This window comes from Oculina patagonica, chromosome 3 (genome assembly GCF_052425735.1).
Source record: "Oculina patagonica isolate OP01 chromosome 3, crgOcupat, whole genome shotgun sequence".
Classification (NCBI taxonomy): domain Eukaryota; kingdom Metazoa; phylum Cnidaria; class Anthozoa; order Scleractinia; family Oculinidae; genus Oculina; species Oculina patagonica.
The window spans coordinates 4,817,404-4,838,768 of record NC_135760.1 but is presented as its reverse complement, the minus strand read 5'-3'; the positions used below and the strand labels follow the sequence as shown (position 1 = coordinate 4,838,768).

The 21,365-nt window shown below is 39.4% G+C and overlaps 3 protein-coding genes across 3 annotated transcripts in view; all 3 read right to left on the bottom strand.

The window, feature by feature from the left end:
* The window catches only part of LOC144645152 (trypsin-2-like), a 50,321-nt gene that overhangs the window by 7,507 nt on the left and 21,449 nt on the right, over positions 1-21,365 (bottom strand). The gene's annotated exons all lie outside the window — the stretch shown is intronic.
* LOC144645954 (chymotrypsinogen A-like) lies at positions 454-6,037 on the bottom strand. Its single transcript, XM_078505465.1, has 4 exons — positions 5,962-6,037; positions 2,635-2,841; positions 1,919-2,169; positions 454-1,356 (listed from the first exon to the last, which is right to left on the bottom strand). Exons 1-4 carry the CDS (start codon positions 6,035-6,037, stop codon positions 1,054-1,056), a joined length of 837 nt encoding a protein of 278 aa, XP_078361591.1. The 3' UTR covers positions 454-1,053.
* On the bottom strand, positions 10,802-14,372 carry LOC144645114 (E3 ubiquitin-protein ligase TRIM71-like). The gene is made up of 2 exons (XM_078504590.1): positions 11,425-14,372; positions 10,802-11,393 (listed from the first exon to the last, which is right to left on the bottom strand). Exon 1 carries the CDS (start codon positions 13,754-13,756, stop codon positions 11,501-11,503), a length of 2,256 nt encoding a protein of 751 aa, XP_078360716.1. The 5' UTR covers positions 13,757-14,372; the 3' UTR covers positions 10,802-11,393; positions 11,425-11,500.

The window sequence follows — 21,365 nt, the reverse complement described above, 5'->3', positions numbered from 1 at the left end:
GGTCTGGGGTCCATTAAAACGGTAATTGTGTGCTATTGCATCATGTTACGTACAAAGGTGACATACGAAAAACGATTCTAAAATAAACAAAACAATTACAAAACAATGTCTATAAAAGAGGGCTGCTTATAATTGGAAGAAGTTTACTTCTCGTTAGATTTAAATTTAAATATAAGCCCACAGATTATATTCGGTATTGGGTGGGTGTTATAACGTTACTGGAGGGTTTTTGCGTTTAGGGGGGCTTTTTTCGGGGTGTTAATTTCGCAAGGCCTACAGTATAATCTGAATTTTACTATAAAAGCTGGGTAAAAGAACTGGTAAACCATTGAAGGTGATTTGGGAGTCAACGGGGCGACGAAGAAAAAGGAGAAAATAGAGTGATGGAATGCTAAAAGCATTCATCAAAGAAATACTTTTCACCAAATACAAGTACAACTTTTAACATAGCTATCAGGTTTATCTTATTTATTTATTTTTTGCAGCGACGTCTCCTAAGACAGCATGTAGTGTATCCGGTGTTCTCTCGGCGTGCGATCTCATTCGGAGTGCAATATTCAATTCATTCACGAGATTGGATCAGTCACAGTACACGGGCCAGGGGAATGGGGCGAGTCAAAATACAGTTGACCCCGGTAACTCGAACTCTGAAGGGAAACGAAAAACAGTTCGAGTTAGCGGGGTTTTTGAGTTAACCGAGTAAAAATGACTGAAAAGTGGGTCCAAGGGAAATGGAAGTTTGTTCGAGTTATCAGAGTTCGAGTTATCGGGGTTCTACTGTATACGCAAATGGCGCCGAAGCTAAAAGGCGGAGAACGAAAAAACAAAATCGCAGGTAGACATAAAAAAACACCGAAGTGAGGTACATAAAATTAAATTGGAATCCTGTGAAGTATACAGAGAACAAAAACGAGGACAACTAATATTGAGATGGTCGTGACCACATTTTAGAAACAATTTTACAATTTAGGTTGGGTTTAATAACTAGTACTGTAATGAAAATAACAAGGAAGGCGAATAAATCATTTATCCACAATCAATTTTGATTCTTCATCATGAATCTTGTATCGTTTCTTGTATCCATTGCTTGAGCTTCAACACATCAGCATAGACTCCATATCGTCCCCTTTGTCCGCACCCAGCTCCCCAGCTGACCACGCCCATGACATACCACTTCCTGTTCCGCTGACAGACGAGCGGTCCTCCACTATCACCTCTACAGGCGTCGACACCACCTCTAGCGTACCCTGCACAGCGCATGCATTTTGTGACGCAGTAGCCAGAAGACCGGTAGTCCTTGTAGCTTCTCTTGCAAGTGTCACGTGACACAAGAGGAAGTTTAGCTTGCTTCAAGGTCTGATAAATAAGACGAAATAGTTTCATGAAGATTAGTTTTCGCAACTTTTTAGTGACTGCGAGTCCCTGTATTTTTCCCCAACCGAAACAAGATGCCCCTAAATTCTCTTCCAGACAAGTAACTGTCGAAAATGAATTGCAGCATTATCAAGTTCATGATTTTCTTAATTCTAAGATGAATTATATTGCTATAATCCTTATTTCCAATTTAAAAGGTATTGAGAAAGCATCCACAATTGTAACAAAACTTACACGCATGGTGAGTTGTTTTATTGTAGGTTTGTAGGAATAAGTGTGAATTGTTGTCTTAAATCATCGGGGTAAGGAAAAGGGTGACCGTTGTCCAAGGACTAATATAGTAAAAGTTATTATGATCTTTAACACAGTAGCGAAAGTTTGCATTTAGTCTCCAAAAGGGTAGGACAAACCGCTAGGAAATTCCCTTCGTAATAAGCTAAATGAGAAAGTCGAAAGTCATTTCTATGCTAAAACGTTCTCTAAGAATGATCCTTTTAGCGCTTTTTGGCATACCTAAGTTAGCCCAATTATTAATCTTATGTACCTTTGGACGCCTTTTACCGCTGTTGCCATTTGTTCCCCACCCAGTGATGTGACAGATGGAACCAGATGAAAACTCCGAGTCAGGAAGACAGACTGGTCCCACTCTGTTGTTGAACTTCAGGGTTCTGTTCAGCTTCAACAATGCCACATCGTTGTTGTACCTACAGGTCATGTTGTACCGAGGATGTTTGAAGAGCTTTTCGATGGCAACCTCTTGCTCGAAGCCATCTGCTCTCAAGAGATGATGCTCCCCTGGTTTGAATAAATAAAGCAATTAAAAAATGAAATTAAAATACAATCAAACTTGTATTTGTTGCTTAAGAAATGGGCCTGTGTCTGTTTTATACAGCTTGGAAAAGTTGTCCGGCTAACTTGAAAAACGTTCGCTTTTATTTGGAATGAGTTTCCTAGTGACCTAATGAAGCCAAAACTAAACAATTACATTCTGGGTGAAAAGTGTTTGCTCTTTAATAACTTGCTCTTTTATAAACTTATAGACTAGCTTTTCGCTTTTCGCGTTTGACCATTATTTGATTGGAAGTAAGCCAGCCCAGTGAACGTTAAACGATGTCGTTGCAGCACGAAGTAAAATGAAAATATTTAATCGTTTAGCCGGGACTTATGAATTGTTTAAATAACATAGCTGTAACCCTCGATAACAGTGCTACCAGTTTCTTTGTAGCGACCCTTTTTTAGTGAAAAGTTAATTAGGATTACCTGCAATAATGGTGAAATCGTTTGGATTAAAGCCATCAAAGCAGTGAGCCGCTGTTAAGATCCACTTTGGACCAATCACTGACCCTCCACACAGATGTGCCTTGTATCGATGTTTTAATGACACTTGCCAAGGCCACGCCCCTGGACGTGTGTTGGTGCCCCCATATATCCTAGAACGGGGTGGCTTTTTACCACAATCAAAACTTTCTATGGAAGAGAAGAAAATCAAAACACAAATTTTAAAATGAGCCAAATAGCACTTGTTATAGTTAATGTTTAGCACGTGCAAAACCCGTGCACGTATTTAGCACGTGGGAGGCGCGGTGGCCTAATGGTTAGCGCGCTCGACTCCGAGTCGAACGGCCCGGGTTCGAGGCCTGGCCGGGGCGCTGCGTTGTGTTCTTGGGCAAGACACTTTACTCTCACAGTGCCTCTCTCCACCCAGGTGTATAAATGGGTACCGGCGAATTTACTGCTGGGGGTAACCCTGCGATGGACTAGCATCCCATCCAGGGGGGAGTAGCAATACTCCTAGTCGCTTAATGCTACAGAAACTGGGATAAGCTCCGGCCTGTATGGGCCACTAGGCTCGAAGCAGACTTTACCTACGTGCAAAACCAATAAATATGTTTTGTCCGATTTGTTTTCTGATCGTTGTCTACTCGCTGATAGACCATGATTACACGCATAACAGAGTTGAAAAGGACAAATATTCTTGGTTTTTGGCATAAAAATACTAAAATCTCTAGGTTTTGGATTGTTGCTCTTTGTAATATCTACTCAACAATGAGAACATTCGCCTCGATTTCCATGAGCAATGGAAAAAACAATGGCGGTCGTTTTCTAAATAACCTGTTGGAAGTATGAAATGAAACTCTGCATCGAATTTCATAACACCGAGAAGCTAGAGAATTGAAAATACGATGCCCAGCGGAGTATTTGTTTAGGTGTTTGGAGATGTGATGAAACACTCGCCCTCATTTATCAGATAGTACTTCTTATTCAAAACTAAAACTACGAGAGAGAAAAAACGGAATAAAATCGTAAAAATATATGCTAATTAGGATCACATAGCCAAAAAACCATCGTCACGGTTCGGATTTTAACACGAAAATTTTTAACGAGTTTTTAAAGTTTATTTAAATCCGAGTGAGTCATAGGCGAGGTTTAATGTTATGGTTCAATAGACCATATTCGTATTCTCGGTATAAGACTGGAACTAGCTTACAATGGGGGCTGATGCGAGGAAATATCATTAAAAAGAGCTTCATGTCATTTGCATTTGAAATGATTCCCGCATTAGCCTCCATTGCAAGTGCTAGTTCCAGTTCAATACCGAGAATACGAATATGGTCTATTTTACCTTTGGTATCATTTGGTGTTTTCCTTTGTTCTGGTAAATGGTAAAAAATAAAAAAAAATGGTAAAAAAAAAGAAGGAAATACCAGATTTTACGAAGGGTAAAAATTGAAACGCAACATTTATATAAACACTATCAAATTCTCCCACAGTATTTTAAGTGTTTCCAAAAAAAACCCTGGTCAATCACTTTTGTGTGTACAACACAACGCTACAAAAATTAAATGTAAAACAGTATTTATACATGCAGACAGATTTGGTGTGCCCAGTATAGTATGTGCTAAATACAAATTTATTAAATTAAGTTGAGAATGCCAAGGTTCAGGAGTTAAGATTCCAGTCCCTAGAAAGACCTCCCACCCCCCTCCAAAAAAAATGGCTTCTTTGTCAAGGTTCCGGCCTAGTAACCGACTTCATTTTCGTGTAGCCCGTGACGTCAAAATTTTGCGAACAGAGGCGGGGAATCACTCCCTCCCAGGATCTTTCTCGTGCTTTGTGCTCGCCAATGAAAGAGCGCGCGAGGACTGTGTAGAATCCAAGAGCAGAAAATTACTAATTTTTGCGCCACGGTCAAGCTTTGGACTTAAGAGTTAGGATACAACCTCGCCATATATTGAGAAGAAACTGCCATTAAAAAATAAACGGCATGTAATACATGCAGAAGCGATGACGTTTCACAAGGGGTCTTTTAAGACTGTTATCCAACTGCAGCTTACATTTTTTTAAACCTAACAAGCAATGTTAGTGATTGTATAAATAGCATAGTTAAGATCTGATGGAATTCAAATACATACAGTAGTTATGAATTCACAGCTCAAGGATGCAAAGTTAAAAATACATTTTCTTCGTAGATCACAGTTACTCAATTGTACAACAGTAATATTTTATTTTATATATATATTTTTTAGATTTCCCTATGTTGACTCAACAAAGATTACGTTATATTATAGCGTGACTTGCGATAAAGGACATACGATACGCGGGAGCTAGCTTTTAAGCTGCGAGAAAGGTCAAACGGTCTCTTGCTCACAGCGGCCCTGTATCTTCTAGAAATTAAAAAATTTATGTCTACTAAATCTACTAAATCCCATCATATAAAATTTAGTAAGCCCTTTAAACCTATAGAAATAATTTTTTGAGGTGTAGCTCTCATGTGGGTTTCAACCTCTTAAGTTGCAAATTTCAAAATCTTAACAGGCCATAGTTAATCCACGTCCTAGCAAAAAGAAGAGGTTAATTAAATGTCAATTTTATTTCTTGACAACTAATTCCTGTTTTCGTGAACCCTTTAGAGGTGCCATAGTATAAATATAGCAACTGGGAAAATTTTGAAATACAACAGCTGCAAGCCGTGCCAAAACACTAAGCCTCTTAAAACATACAGGATCGATCTATTTCCAAGGTCGCGGACATGCATGTTGTTGTATAAAACACATAGTAAACATTTTCAAATTCGCAATATTTAGGCAACGGATTACCGTTCACGTAGCTCGAACGGAAAATCAAAAAGTAAGTTGATGTGCCTTGGAATCTTTGAAGGAATTTCGGGAGTATAACTTTTATGTTTTGAGCCCATTTTTATGAAGGGGTAGTCAAGCCGAGTCCCTGGGTCTTCCCCAACATTTCGCCTACTACCGAGAAGACCCTGGGGACAAAGTGGAAAATAGCTTGTTGTATTGTCGGTTCAGTAGCAAAGTTATTAAACAAGTTTTATTAATTGTACAATGTAGTAAACATTTATGGAAAAAACGAAACGGGCAAGATCCTATCTATTGGACAATAATAGCTCCTTTGTAATAATACATAATTGATTTCACTACTAAGTTGTCCAAAACTGACTCATACTGAAACTGAACTATCAAAGCTTTGTTTGATTTAAGAATTCTCGACAGCTTTGATTTGCAGTTAACCCAATCAAAACTTCAATAGTACTACTAGCCTAAAGTTACTACAGAGCACACCCTGCACCCCAGCTGGCCACGCCCATTAGATGCCACTTGCTGTTCCTCTCACATACCAGAGGTCCTCCACTACAACTGGACATGCGTCAATTCCGCTTTGAGCGTAACCTGCACAGCGCATGCGGTTTGCTAGTTGTGACGCAGAATCCAAAACCCCTCAAGTTATTGCTTCTCTGACAAGTGCCACGTGGGACAAGGGGGAGTTCAACAATATAAACATTAGTATCGCGTCATGCCCTACAAGAATATGCAATTTAACGCCCCCATACATGCAAGATCTGTTCTCCGCTCGCAAGCTTCTCTACAGTATCCGCAACTCTGAGAACATTTTTCAAGTACCTAAACCAAGAACTAATTATCTTAATCACAGTTTTGTTTAATCTGGGGCTGTTGTTTGGAATGAACTGCCGTCTAATCTACGTAAGCCATTAACCATAGCAAGGTTTAGAAAGGGAATCAATGACTTTAACGCCTCAACGGGCATCCACACGGCAAACACGTATCATTTTGTATCATTTTTTAACTGGCGTTTTAACCATGATTAAGTAAAGTTTAATTGTATTTATTCTTATGCTAGGAAAGAAATGGAAACATGTTGCATTGAGAAAGGAGAGAGGGAATCGGTAAATAAATAAATTACCTTTATTAAGACACGGTGAGGTTTAAAGCTATAAGCTTGTGGGGCCGTGTATTCCCGATCGAATTGGAATTTGGAAGTGTTGGTTTTTGTGGAGGGAGGAAACCGGAGAACCCGGAGAAAAACCCTCGGAGCAAGGACGAGAACCAACAACAAACTCAACCCACATATGACGCCGAGTCCGGGAATCGAACCCGGGCCACATTGGTGGGAGGCGAGCGCTCTCGCCACTGTGCCATCCCTGCTCCCCCTATCCCCCTATCGGTGAGCTATGCAAGTCGCGGAGAGCGTTCTCTGACCCTTCTCCGGCCCAGGAAATCATGAGACAAGCTATGTAAAGAGATCTGCTCCTGCTTTCTGAAGGCATTGCAGTAAGAAATGAAAACTGAATGCAAGGGATTTGGTGGTACAAAACACAAACTGCTGATAGTTAATAACAAACCGATCCGCGCGAGAATTTAAGCGCCTAAGTACATACGCGTACATACAAATAATTGCCTCGACTTTTTCTTCTCCGCTGTCCTTGGCGCTCACCTACAGTGTGTATGGGCCTGTAATACAACTTACACAGTGTTTTCTTTCCTGAATTAGAAGAGGTACATACCTGGTTGATTTTGTTTACTCTTCTCGGTTGTTCCCCGTCCAGTAATGAAACAGTTTTTAAGAGAAGAAAAGTATGATTCTGAAAGACAGACTGGTCTCACTCTCTGTTGTCGTATCTCAGGTCCCTGTTCAGCTTCAACAATGCCACATCGTGTCTCAACAAAGATCAGCCAGTCTGGCTAATACGTCTTTGTTTCTTTTCTACGCAGGAAACGTTTCATTACAATCCGCTCTACTAAAGCAACAAGACAGGATACGCACACGAGGCAGGGGACTCGATATGGATGAAGTCCAGGTACCAACATACTGGAACACGCCCTTTTCCAAAAACTGCCTTGGTATGGAGGTCAACTATCCCCCAAGAGATGTCACATACAATGATAGATTTTACCGGACTGGAATTGTTACCGCTAGAATATCGTAGAGAAATACATGACTTGACTCTTTTACTTAAATATAAGATTGGACAAGTTTATGCAAATTTTGGTAATTTCTTACAACCTGTAATACTTCCCACCACCAGTCATATTTTTTGAACTCACACTTGGCTAGGACTGTTAAAAATTGGAATAATCTCCCCAGTAAATAATAAAGATGGTATATTTTAAGCTCGGTGATAAGCTCGTAGCTCAGTTGGTTAGAGCGCCCAACCGGTATTCTGGGAGGCCATGGGTTCGATTCCCGTCGGGGACTCAGATTTTTTCTTTGTCCCACGCTCGTGTCATGTAGAATAATATTCTTCACTATTTATCACCGAGCTTAAAATATACCATCTTTATTATTTACTACAAATTTGATGAATTCGACATTGCTGATCCTAGCACTTTATGCAGGACGCGTGTCACATATCAACCTAGTAAATGGCCCAGCTCACAGCGAGTCTCACGTAGCTCAGTTGGTTAGAGCGCCCAACCGGTATTCTGGGAGGCCATGGGTTCGATTCCCGTCGGGGACTCAGATTTTTTCTTTGTCCCACGCTCGTGTCATGTAGAATAATATTCTTCACTATTTATCACCGAGCTTAAAATATACCATCTTTATTATTTACTACAAATTTGATGAATTCGACATTGCTGATCCTAGCACTTTATGCAGGACGCGTGTCACATATCAACCTAGTAAATGGCCCAGCTCACAGCGAGTCTCACGTAGCTCAGTTGGTTAGAGCGCCCAACCGGTATTCTGGGAGGCCATGGGTTCGATTCCCGTCGGGGACTCAGATTTTTTCTTTGTCCCACGCTCGTGTCATGTAGAATAATAATCTTCACTATTTATCACCGAGCTTAAAATATACCATCTTTATTATTTACTACAAATTTGATGAATTCGACATTGCTGATCCTAGCAGTATGCAGGACGCGTGTCACATATCAACCAAGTAAATGGCCCAGCTCACAGCGAGTCTCACGTAGCTCAGTTGGTTAGAGCGCCCAACCGGTATTCAGGAGGCCATGGGTTCGATTCCCGTCGGGGACTCAGATTTTTTCTTTGTCCCACGCTCGTGTCATGTAGAATAATATTCTTCACCAATCTCCCCAGTGTATAGCTTTTTGATTCTTGTCTCAGAGGGTCGATGTCAATTGGGGCTTTTCCCTGTTTCTGCCTCCTGTCGCACGGTTTTCTTCTTGCTATTAAATTTATTTCTTGTAAATGTAAATTTGTGCGACAAAGAAAATAAACTAAACTAAACTAATCTAAATGGACAACGTTATTTCCTCGTCATCGAAGAGAGCACCAGCTCTTTTGACTTGCTGATTGCTGACGAAGAGCATCGCGATATGTCCCTGGGTCGAGACAAATGAGAGACGTTAATTGCATGGCGCAGAAGCTTCGCTGCAAATCAACGTCAACCAAAAAGGGCTCAATTCTATTCACTTTTAAGCTTTTTTTCCCGCCGGACAACGTTTCTCGAATTTGCTGTATAAAATAGAAGAGCAGCGATGGAGCAGTGGCGAATGCGCTCGCCGCCTATCAATGTGGCCCAGGGTCAATTCCAGTAAGGTGTCAGATGCATATGTGGGTTGAGTTTGTTGTTAACTCTCGTCCCTACCCCAGTGGTTTTCTCCGGGTTCTCTTGTTTTCCTTCCTCATCCAACTGGATCTTGATAGAGTACCCGCACGTAAACCAGATAGAGCTGATGTGTCTTCTTCTCTTCTTCTCCTCTTATTTATAACAAGACTACCGTAGAATTCCGGTTATAAGCCCTGGGCTTATACAACTTCGTAAGGGTTTTTGGATGGGCTTATAAGCGGAGGGGCTTATATTTGGGAGGGCTTATAAGCGGAAGGAAAAAAACGTTTCGAAACGAGCCTCGGGAGTGTTGATCGAAATACGTTTTTAAGTTAAAAAAACGCACAAAAAAGCAACATTTAGCCCTGTTCAGTACTGTCATCCGGAAGAGGGGGGCTTATATACGGGGGGGCTTATAACTGGATGTATTTTTTTGTTTCCAAGTTGATGGGCCTATAACCGGGGGGGCTTATAAGCGGGGGGCTTATAACCGGAATTTTACGGTATATGAAAAATGTCCTCGTCAAAAAGCTTTCTTTAGTGTAGGCTGTGTAGCAGGCGTCTGTGTACGTCGTTTAGCGCGTTTAAAAGTTTGCGCGATTTCGAGAAGCCTCGCGCCTTTCGTGTTTTCCACACGCACGCTCGAAACTATGACGACTGCTACGCAGGCTATCTATAGTGCGTTTTCCTGGGATATCCGATAAAGTCCTAGTGTTACCAGGTAATTTCTCCTTCGTCGTTAAATCAGGGATCGTTGTCACTGATAATGCTTGTTTTACAAACAAGGTCTTGTCACACGTTAATCAGTAAAATACCAAGAGAAAATACTCAGCCTGATCCTGAGACTCAAGCAACACGAAAATAAAGGGATGTAGAGGAGGCCGAGCTATTTTTTTTTTAAATGTTGTTTTAAAAGCATAGTAGGCGGCTCATACCCTACAAATGTACAAGCGGTGGGAGAATGAGTTCATGGATTTCCCGCCCCTCCCAACAAACAGGGAGAGACGCCTTTTAAAAGCAAACGTTCTTTGGGCCTGTAACGCGCGTGCGCGACCTTTCCAAAATTAGGCTAATTTTCATTCGACCGTTATAATGCAAGCCGCAAGAATATTTTTGTCCTTTTGTCTGTTATTTCGGGCGACCTGGGGGAGAAGGAGGGGAAGGTTTGTGGCAGCCCTAGATGACGGCGCACAACAAATTGCACTCAAATTTATAGCGTTTTCTTTTAACCGACTAATAACGAATTAGATCCCGAGGTACCCCGAACAAATTAACGCGAGTTTGCCTCGACAGGAGTTAAGAGGGGAGGGGGCAATTATCTTTGGCAAGTGAACGTCTCCACTTCTTTAAATGTGTCACACAACTTTTGTTATCTAAGAGCACCTCATTGCAGGTAAAGATATTTTAATTTAAAAACACATTTCTGAGAATCAATCGTCCAAAAACTTCTATTTCGATTTCTGTCAGGAAACCTTCTGTTTAAATCAATTAAAAAGTAATCCTATCATATCACGCACAATAATGACATGACCGTGACCAGTTGAAAGTCTGGAAAAAACAACATTTTATTCATATTTCATTATCTTTTTTATTATCAGAAATATCATACAGATTATATGTTTTACCACATACAAAACTACCTAATTACAACAAATATATGTTTAGAATAATTTTATAAAAGAAACAAACCGATATACATGTTACTTTGTGCAGTTATTTCTGTGACAATTAATCCAAACTTTCTGCTGTAAGATTAGCCGGAAACTAAATTTGCACAAAGTAACAAAAAATCTCTATTTATTTACAGCAAATTCCAAAAAAACAATACCTGCTAAATAAACTTCGGAATTCCTTAAAGGAATAAACTGCTAAATAAGCTCCGGAATTCCTTAAAACATGTTGAAGCAGTTCTGGTAAACTGATATTTACAACCGTTCAGCTTACGAGTTCAAATCAGATAACCACTGACAAGTAAATAATCTACAATGGACAATAAGGTTACATTGTTTATAACCCCCTGAAATTAACATTTATAAGTTCACAACTTTTTCTTCACCCTCTGACACTTCAAATTTTTATTTTTATTTGGAGCTTTCATTTCAAATTTGCAACTTACTATAGACAGATATAGTCGCCCAAAACGGCTAATAGTAGTTCAAAATCGTTTTTCTAGACTGAACTAATGGCAAATGTGAATCACTCAAGACTAACTGATGGCACATGTGAATCACTAGTCTAAGGAAATTGTTGATTCAAATTACGTAACAGGTGAGTAGCTGTGAGTGGATATCAAAGCTACTGAAATATCTGAATTCGATGATTAAACCAGTCAGACACAACTATCCTACCATCACCAAGAACTGCTGTTGAGTGTGGCTTATTAAACTCTCTTATCCCGCTCCCTTGTGATCCAAACTTTGTTACAAACTTTCCACTCAATTCGAAAACCTGAACCCTGTGATTGTCTGAATCACAGACCATCAGGTGTCCTGCTTTGTTAACTGACAAGTAACGAGGGTAATTGAACTCCCCGTCTCCCTCCCCCTGCTTTCCACATTTGTACAGAAAATTCCCATCCCTACTGAACACTTTGATACAGTGTTCATGATTGTCTGACACTATAAGATACTTGTCATATTCGACACAGTGAAAGGGAAAGGTGAAAGAGCCTTCACCGCCAATTTTACGCAAAAACTGACCGCTAGGAGAAAATATCTTAGTTAGTTTGTTACCTGAATCAGCAACAATAATATTCCCGTCACTGTCAACAGATAAACCACGAGGATACATAAGCTGGTGATCAAGACTTCCTTGTTTACCAAACTGGTTCAGGTACTCACCCTGCTCACTAAAAACTTGGACTCGGTGGTTATAAGTGTCCGCTACTATAATATTACTATTCTTATCAAAAGCTACGCCGCAAGGGAAGCTAAACTCTCCCTGTTTATCACCCACTCTACCGAACGATAGTAAGTGATTCCCATCACTACTAAATACTGAAACCCTGTGGTTTTCAGTCTCAACAACTGCAATTTCGTTACGTTCATTCACTGCCAGCTCCCAAGGAAAGGCAAGCATTCCAGCAGACGAACCTCGTTTTCCAAAAGATGACACTGGTCTGTACTGTCTGGGTTTCACTTGAATATCATAAGGGCTGCCGCGGATGTGTTCATCATTTACCTTCACTGATACGTCGCATTTTCCAGTTTCTTTGGCAAAATAGCTAATCTTGTAGGTGCCATCCCTGTTATCTTGGACTTGCGCTTTCGTCGCACACTCATGGCCTTGATGATTTCTTATGTCCACTGTTACAAAGTCACGCTCTTCGTAACATTGTTCTCCTTCAACATTTCTTGTTGTCAACACCAACTGTGCTTCAAGTCCAACAGTAGCTTCACCGATTCCTTTTCCTTCGGCACTTGATTGCTGCGCTTCAGTCTTGTTGAGGAATGTTTTGAATGAGCCGATTCCTTCAGTGATTGCTTCCTCCATTAACGTTTCATTTTCTACGAAAACGAATTGACGAAGGCCTTCAAGGTCACACTTGACTTGTTCTCCTTCATCGCCGACTTCTTCCTGAAAGATTGTGTTTATTGTGAGTTTATCTAGCTGTACAATCTCAGCGCTTGGACCTCGCTTTAAAAGCGCTTCAGTTTTCGCGATTTCTGTCTCGATCAGTTTCACTTGATTGTTTTCCTTGCATTGTTGAGTTCGCAGACGCTGGACAGATTCTTTCATTTGAATTTCCACCTTGTTTAATATTTTCCTCCTATTCGCTTCGATAACTGCCGTCAGATTTTCAGCAAACCTGTTTACGTTTTGCTTCGCAGCAGCGGCCTTTGCTTCAATTTGAACGCAGTTTTCGTCAAGTTTGGTGATTCTTTCTTTCTTCTGTTGCACTTTTTCCTTTTGCAATTCAATCATAGAATTGATTTGTAACTTTCGTTCATTTGCAGCTTCTTCCAAGAGTTTCTTGGCGTGACCTTCATGACTTGTCAGAGCACAGGCGTTGCAAATGGGAACTTCGCATTTTTCACAAAAGAATTCCAATTCTTTCTTTTCGTGGCCTGGCCTTGGACAAAACGCTGGTCGCTTTAACACCTCCTCGATGTCTTGATCTTGAAAGTCTTTAAGCGCAAGCAGTTTATGCTCTCTGTTAGCGCGGATTATGTTATGCCCAGTAATACAATGATGACACCAGAATCCAAGGCACTGGAAACAGTATGAGCTCTGTGCGCTTCTTTTGTCGCAATTGCCGCATTTGACGCCATCTGTACTGCACTCTCTGATAGCCAACACATCCAGCAAACTGTTGATCCGAAAGTTAGTCGGCAGATCGTTAAGATTTCCACTTGCGGGGACTCTAATCTCTCTCCTGCATTCTGGGCATGCTATGATATCACGGCGTCCGCTCGTTCGTTGAATCCCTTGCAAGCAGTGAAGACAAAAGCTGTGTAAACATGGCAGCTGCTTTGGTTCCGTGAACGTGTTCATACACACAGGACAGGATACTTCTTCATGAAGATTGTTTAGCAAGGTTTGTATATCCATGATAAAAACGTATAACAACGAAGCTTTCAGTTGGGGTTGAATATACGCCTCCGCAGCTCTAACAATGTAGGCTTGTGATCAAATACCGCATTTATCAGGCTGATATCATTGGCCAATAACAAGAGGTTGGTCATGCTGTCTGACTTCTAAGAATTGTTTACACTGACCGCCAAGATTTCTAAGAATTGCGATCAAAATAGCGTGACCTTTGCAGCTACAAAATTGCAAAACACTGAAACATAATCTGCATAATCAGTGCCTTTCGCATGGATAATGACAGAGTTTCACACCCTTGCTTTTTCATAACATAAAACACAAACCAAATAGATCCAGAAGAGAGGTTAGAAACGTAGCATAAACGCATTCGTAAAAAAAGCTGTTTGTTTTCTCTTTAAATTCACGAAGAGTAATTTACATCGTGCACATTTGCACAATCCCAGTGTAAGCCGGTTTAACTTGACCGAAAACAAAACAAAAGCAAACGATTAAAAACAAATCCCCAGGGGTAGGGGCATGGACCAGTAATTAACGTAATTGCGGACACTCCGGTGAACACGGGATGATATTTTGTTGGTTACAAAAACAAACGACCTAACGCTTTATTCACCTTTATAGACGTTTTCGAATTCGAATTTGTGCTTAAGGAGGCTCGATGTAGTTTTTTTTTTAGCCGAAGGGTGGTTGTTTTGAAAATTAAAATTCTCTGGCAAGCCAATGTTCAATTTTTGCCAAAATACACCATAAGGATCAATTATGACCAAATCTTAATTTTTTACGGGTCATTTTGTCAGAAAGGTTACCATAGCAACCATTGACCGTTTCTTTTGTTCTCAAACAAGCTTGATTTTCTCGAAATCTAGATTGACTCTTGTTGTTTATTTTTTTAAATGTTAAAGTTTAGTAGATTTACTAACTCTTGACAAAATTTTAAATCAAGAATGAAATTTTCAGAAAAACCCCATTTTAATCTAAAATAGGCGCTTTTAAATTGTTTCGTATTATTTAAGCGCAGTTACTCTCACTGAAATATGAATACTTACACCATCAAAGACCATTTACTAAAAGCGAAAGAGTTTTTGCTTTAATTTATATTCTTGATTTACTTGAAAACGCTCTTACAGATTTTCCTAAAATTTTGTGTACAGGTAGTCAATCTACTATACTTGAACATATCAAAAAATGAATACCAAGAGTCAGTCTAGATTTCGAGAAAATCAAGCTTGTTTGAGAACAAAAGAAAACGTCAGTGGTTGCTATGGTAACCTTTTGTGATTAAGTGATGGGTAAAAAAATAAAAATTTGGTCATATTTGATCATTATGGTGTATTTTGGCAAAAATCGAGCATTGGCTTCCTTGATAATTTTAGTTTTCAATACAACCACCCTTCGGCTAAAAAAACTACATCGAGCCTCCTTAATGTTCATTTTTTTAATGCAGCATTGCGTTTCTGAAAATTTCGAGATATTAAATACTTTGAAGCTGCCAGGCCGTCATAGTGGTGGTCTCTAAAATACGGACACCCCTCTTATAGAGACACTTTGCTTTGTCCCTTTGGTGTCCTTATTAGAGAGGCTCATCTGTAGTTGCTGTTTATTTATTATTATTTTAGTTATTATCAAACTCTGGGATCAATTTAGGTTTCTGGGAAACTGCTCACCTACTCTTCCCCAAACCTAACATTTTGCCCAAAGCGATAAGTAAGGGTTAATGTTAGGTTTGGGGAGGGGTAGATGAGCAGTTTCCCAGAAACCTAAATTGATCCAAACTCTGTAGAGGTACCATAATATAAATGTAGCAACTTGGAAATTTTGAAATAGAACAGTCGCGAGCGGTACCAAAACAGAATTTTCAATTCCTAAACCCTTAAAAACATACAGAGCACCAGGATGGTTCTAAAATACCAAGATCGCCGCCATGCCTGTTGTTGTGTAAAACACGTAGTAAAAATCTTCAAATTTGCAATATTTAGGCAACGGATCACCGTTTGCGTAGCTAAATAGGAAACTGATCCTTTGCAAAAAAAATGAATGATTAATTTCTTCACTATATTGTTGGCTAAAACTGGATTGTTTGTTTTACAAATTCATGACAGCTATAAATTCATGACAGCGCAATTAAATTGTAGGCACTACGGCGAAGGACACTTTTAATTGGCCAATATTTCAATATTACTACTAGTCTTCTTCAGGACCAGTGCTATTATAAAAGATAAAACGGTCCGAAAATTTAAAATTACAACGTAAACAAAATTAAATTCCTACCGAGAACTTAGCAAAACGAACTAAACAGTCAGTAGAAATCCTATTACAAAAGGTGCAGCATTATTCTTTTTATCCATTTCTTGAGCTGACCCTTTTGCCCACACCTTGCATCCCAGCTTGCCACGCCCATCAGATGCCACTTGCTGTTTCTCTCACAGACCAGCGGTCCTCCACTATCAACTGGACATCGTCAATCCCGCCTTTACCGTCACCCGCACAGCGCATGCGGTTTGTGACGCTGAATCCTAAATCCCTCAAGTCATTGCTTCTCTGACAAGTGCCACGTGGGACAAGGGGAAGTTTAGCTTCTTTTAAAACCTGTCCGGTTAACAATATATACAATACCGTATTTATTCGATTAAACGCCGTCCTTGAATAAACGCCACATTTTAGAGCAAAAATATTAAGAGTGACTTTTACGAACGGCCGAGCAAGAATTTGATTTCCTGGCAGAAATTGGAAAATCGATTTTTCTTCGTTTTTTGCTCATTATTAGCTGTAAGGTAGATAAGAAACCTGATGTAGTTTGTTTCCCCTAGAGGTCTTCTAATTTTAAGAAAACAAAGAAAATCGATTTCGGTGGTCGAAGTCACAAATTTCCTAACTTTTAAACCCGAAATAAGCTATTATGAACACTACTCGCGTTCGCTTATAAAACCGCGCAGAGAAATTTGGTCACTTCCTATCAACATAAAAGCTCTTTTTCTTTCGCTAGAATATAATTTCAGGGCTTTGGCGCAACTCTTCCAACTGAAAAAATGAACTGACGAGGAATGCTTTTTACGATAACAAAAATTTGAATGAAATAGTAATTTTCAACGGCAGTATTTAGCATGTGGTATAACATTAATTTTTTTCAATTCTTGCTCAAACGTGCATACAGATATTCTTATTAAACATACCTGAGAATTGGCTCGGGTTATTGGAAAGATTCTCACTTAGAGGGCATCAAACTTCGGCAAATTTTCGCAGCATGACCGTAAACTGTGTATCGACTGTGTAAATACTTCTAATTGCCAAACGCCACGATAATGAATGTTTTAACCCCAAATGCTCGTCTTTCCTTCTTCTTGCCGAATGTTCCATTGCGAAATTCCCTTTTCAACGGAAGAGTGAGATAAAAAAGCCAACCGAGGTCCATTTTGATCGCAAAACCTCTTCGCCATTTTGCCACAAGATCCCACAAGATTACATTTGTGACTTACGTGACATAATACACGTGACATGAAACACGATATTGTGACGTAAGTGAGTCTGCGCAGTAAGAGCTCTGGGGTCGAGAATGTCACGGAGTTAAAATAACGCAAAACAATTCTCCAGCACCGCCAACGCAGTTTGAGGAAGCAAATTGATCGTTCTGGAGTTCTGTACACACTTTCGTCAAGAGAAAAGAACCACGATGAAGGAAAATTGCTAAGGATGAAGATGCAAAAGGAATTTCGCGCTTAACAGTTGCTTTGTTGTATTTTGGAGCCAAGAAATGTGTAGCTGTCAGTTAGGCTATTTTGATCGATATCACAACATTTTGTGGGACTACGATGCATTGGTAAATATGCTGCCTTCAACAACCCGAGCCAATCCTCAGGTATGTCTTAGATAAACATTTTCATGTGTGTTTAAACGACAATTGAGAAAATTTGGAGTTATACCACATATTAAATAATTCCGTTGAAAACTGCCGTTTAATTCGACTTTCTAGTATCGTGAAAAGTATTCCCCACCTTTTTAATTATTTCAGTTCGAAGAGTTTTGCTTAAGCCCTGAAATTATATTTTAGCGAATGGAAAAGAGTGTCTCTGTTGATAGAAAGCATCCAAAGTTCTCAATGTGGCTTTGTTTGTGAACGCGACGAGAGTTAACGATAGCGAATTTCGGGTTGAAAATTGTGTCACTTTTGAGGCTCCGATCACGAAAACTGACTTTGGGTTTTTTCTCGAAATTAGAAGACTTCTGGGGGGATCAAAATACATCAGGTTTCTTATCTACCTAAAAGTTATTAATGAGCAAAAAAATGAAGGAATTTGATTTTTCAATTTTCTGCCAGTGCAAGCGCGGTTTTTATTTAAAGTCCTTCTTAATAAGCATCGCCCTCGAATGAACGCCGCATCATTATTCGAATAATAGACTTTATAAGCAAATCCAGTAATTATTAAGCTTGAGCAAGCCTGAAATAAATATTTTCCTTGATTTTAACAATGTTTAAAGATATTGAAAATGACTTTTGAGACAAGATGTTCCTGTTTTTTAATGTTCAAATGCCCAGTTACCATGCTATTATTTGCAAGAAACAAGAACATTGAGAAGCTTGAGAAGCTTAAAATCGGGCGCTTTGCCTTGAAAGGCAGGGTTCAGTACAGCAGAAACCACGAAGCAGTTACTTAAGTTAAGCACTCAGTCCGACTGTGTTTGTGTAAGTCACAGGGCTTGCATGAGCTGTATTAGTGTGCATAATATAATATCTAGAACGTTGTCGAGATTGCATTATTACTTAAAGACATGATGGTTTCAATTTATAAATGTATCTCACACAATACAAATAAACGATTGAAGTAGACGAATAGACAATGTAAAGTTTTAAGACTTAGCAAAGTGCAGTGTATTGGTAATACTGTAAGGTGCGGTTTCACCTGACGGTCGTGTGCTTTTCGGTATTTTCCAGGCATTGCACTTTGATGGGACAGTACTACAACTGTTTACCGGGGAACTACTATTGTCAAGAAAATGATCACAACTTGTTGATGAATGATTGAACATTTGTTTCATACCATTACTGTAATAGCAATTGATGAAGGCTTTTAGTCCTGAACCAAAGTATAAGGACTGGGAAATACTGAAACCCATTATCAGCCACCTTAAACGGAAATATCTTGTTGGTGTTTCAAGGAATCCAAGGAAACTTCACTCATCCCATGTATCTATGTATAAGGTCGAAAGACCGAATTTAAACATTTAACGGCAAATATTCTAATGTCACGAACGTAGGAGTCGTGTAGGCCCGTCACCTTTATTTACGATTGACTGTTGATTTCTGGACGGGCCCCGTTCTACCTCGTGCGAGCAATAAAAACGACTGCACTCAACAGACGTCAAGTAGTGGAAAGAAAGAAACATATGCACACAACTCATAGCATCAATCCCGTTGTTTTAGTAGGGGTTTGCAGAACGAACATGTGCTATACTGCAAAAACATCTCCACGCTAAAACAGACCATAGAGTGCTCAAAAAAGCTAGAAATATGCCGTCGAAGAAACACACAAGAGCTTCAAACACAAATTGTTTCGCTCGCTAAACCGTTTAGTTTTATCCGATTTACAAGCGTTTGTTTTACAAGTCCGCGCTCTACAAGTCCGTGCTTAACAAGCCCTCGTTTTACAAGTCCGCGTTTTACAAGTCCGCGTTTTACTAGTCCGCGTTTTACTAGTCCGCCTTTTACAAGTCCGCGTTTTACCTGAGTCCGCGTTTTACTAGTCCGCGTTTTACAAGTCCGCGTTTTACTAGTCCGCGTTATACTAGTCCGCGTTTTACAATTCCGCGTTTTACTAGTCCGCGTTTTACTAGTCCAGTCCAGTCCTCAAAATACAGTATGCCAAAACTCCCCGCCCTCTAAAGATAAGTCCTTGACGGTTCTTGTCGTTTTTCGGTGCCTATATATTCATCTTCGGCATCTTTCTCATCCACCTCTCGTTCTGTCCTGTGTCTGTCATCACACGAAAGAAAAGCTGATTCTCAAAAAATCTGCCACAAAAGGAAATTGACAAAAACAATATGAAAACCATATATCGAAAGTTTCTTATTCTAAAATTTTATCATACGTCTTAATTCAGAGCTACAAAGAAGTTCCTCCTTTTGAGTTATTGATACTGTTCTTACAGTACCTCTTTCCACTAGCGAAATTTTACAAAATTCCTTCGCGGCGAAAAGGTAGCGCGAATCCAGAACAGACTCCAATCGAGAGTGGGTTAATTCTAGATTACTATTAATTAACTATTACAACATTCATTTTTAAAATAGTTTCCCAAGCCGACTAAGCTAACTAAACGTCGAGTGTATCTTTCAGTAAACAAAACATGCCGTTGTGACGCCGGAAATCCAGCTCACGCATACTATACCCCGTGACTCACGCAAACCTCCGACTTACGTGCTACTACAGTCATTCCTTTCTAAACATTTTTTTTTTGACCACCACCGTACCTTTCTACCCAAAAAACTCATGAAACCGCCCGGTTTTAACCTGTTTTAACCTTTCAAAAATTAGAGCGTTCGAAACTAAATAAGATCCGTAATCACAAACAACATACAGCCGTTTACCAGCACTCTTTAAAACTCCTGAAACCCTTCAAAATCAGGCAAAATAAATCTTTGAAATAACCTTTATCAAAGTTTCTAATTTTTTATTCAGTTCTATAAAATGCCTTTCATACACTACTGTCAAACAAAAATTTCAATTTCCTCAAAGTTTCAAGACAAAAGAATAACAAATATTTCGTGCACAATGTAATTTGATTAAGCCAATATTATCACGTCTAAAAATACTTCAAGCAATTCAGTGAAAACCCGTTTTTTTTTTTCGTATCAACGAAAACCACTTTCGAATAATCAATACATGAAAATAACAATAAGATCAAAAGGAAGAAAGGAACCTTTCTAATTATTTGAAGACTTTCAAAGCCGTGATATTATGCATCCAATCCGCGATAAAATTTAATTACAACAAAATCCAAGTTCTCATTTTGAATTCCATTTTTTTCAGTTGATACCTTTATCCAACTTGTGAAAAATTCCATTCAAGTTCCTATTAATACTGTACATTCCCAATGTTTTGCTCAGGTCTTCAGAAGCGTCTTACTAACCAAATCTAAAATAATTCCAAAACATGCTGTACAAACATTCTACTCTTTGTGACAAACGACTTGACGACCAATTGTTCAGAAATGAAAATCGACACAGTTCTTGCTAAATAAAAAAAAAGTTTTACGGCGGAGTCAGGCTCAAAAAATATACCGCAAGATCACACCCCCATTCATAGTCAGAAACCAGCAAACCATCTAGTTTGCTAAAAAAAAAACACTGCGTGACATCAATGACGTTACCTTTTTCATTTACAAAAATAACTTTAACTTGTCAAAGTAAGTGCAATTTCACAATGGTGAATATCAGTACAGTATGGGGCCCAGTTCTCGGCCACTTTGTGTTTAACGCGTTTTTTCACACTCCAGTTGAATCAAAAGAAAAAGGTATTTCCTTCAAACGATAGACTGATTCATGTGCTTTAAGTATCTTGAGTTTGATCGTTCAATTCGATATAGAAAGCTCACACGTCGAGTTTACGCGGAGGTAGGTGAATTTG

Excerpts from the sequence above, each read along its gene's own strand:
- LOC144645954 (XM_078505465.1), bottom strand. The coding sequence starts at position 6,037 with ATGTCCAGTTGTAGTGGAGGACCTCTGGTATGTGAGAGGAACAGCAAG. Across the intron at positions 2,170-2,634 it reads CGATTTCACCATTATTGCAG|GGGAGCATCATCTCTTGAGA; the intron begins GTAATCCTAATT and ends TATTCAAACCAG. Across the intron at positions 1,357-1,918 it reads GCGGTAAAAGGCGTCCAAAG|ACCTTGAAGCAAGCTAAACT; the intron begins GTACATAAGATT and ends CTTATTTATCAG.
- LOC144645114 (XM_078504590.1), bottom strand. The coding sequence starts at position 13,756 with ATGGATATACAAACCTTGCTAAACAATCTTCATGAAGAAGTATCCTGT.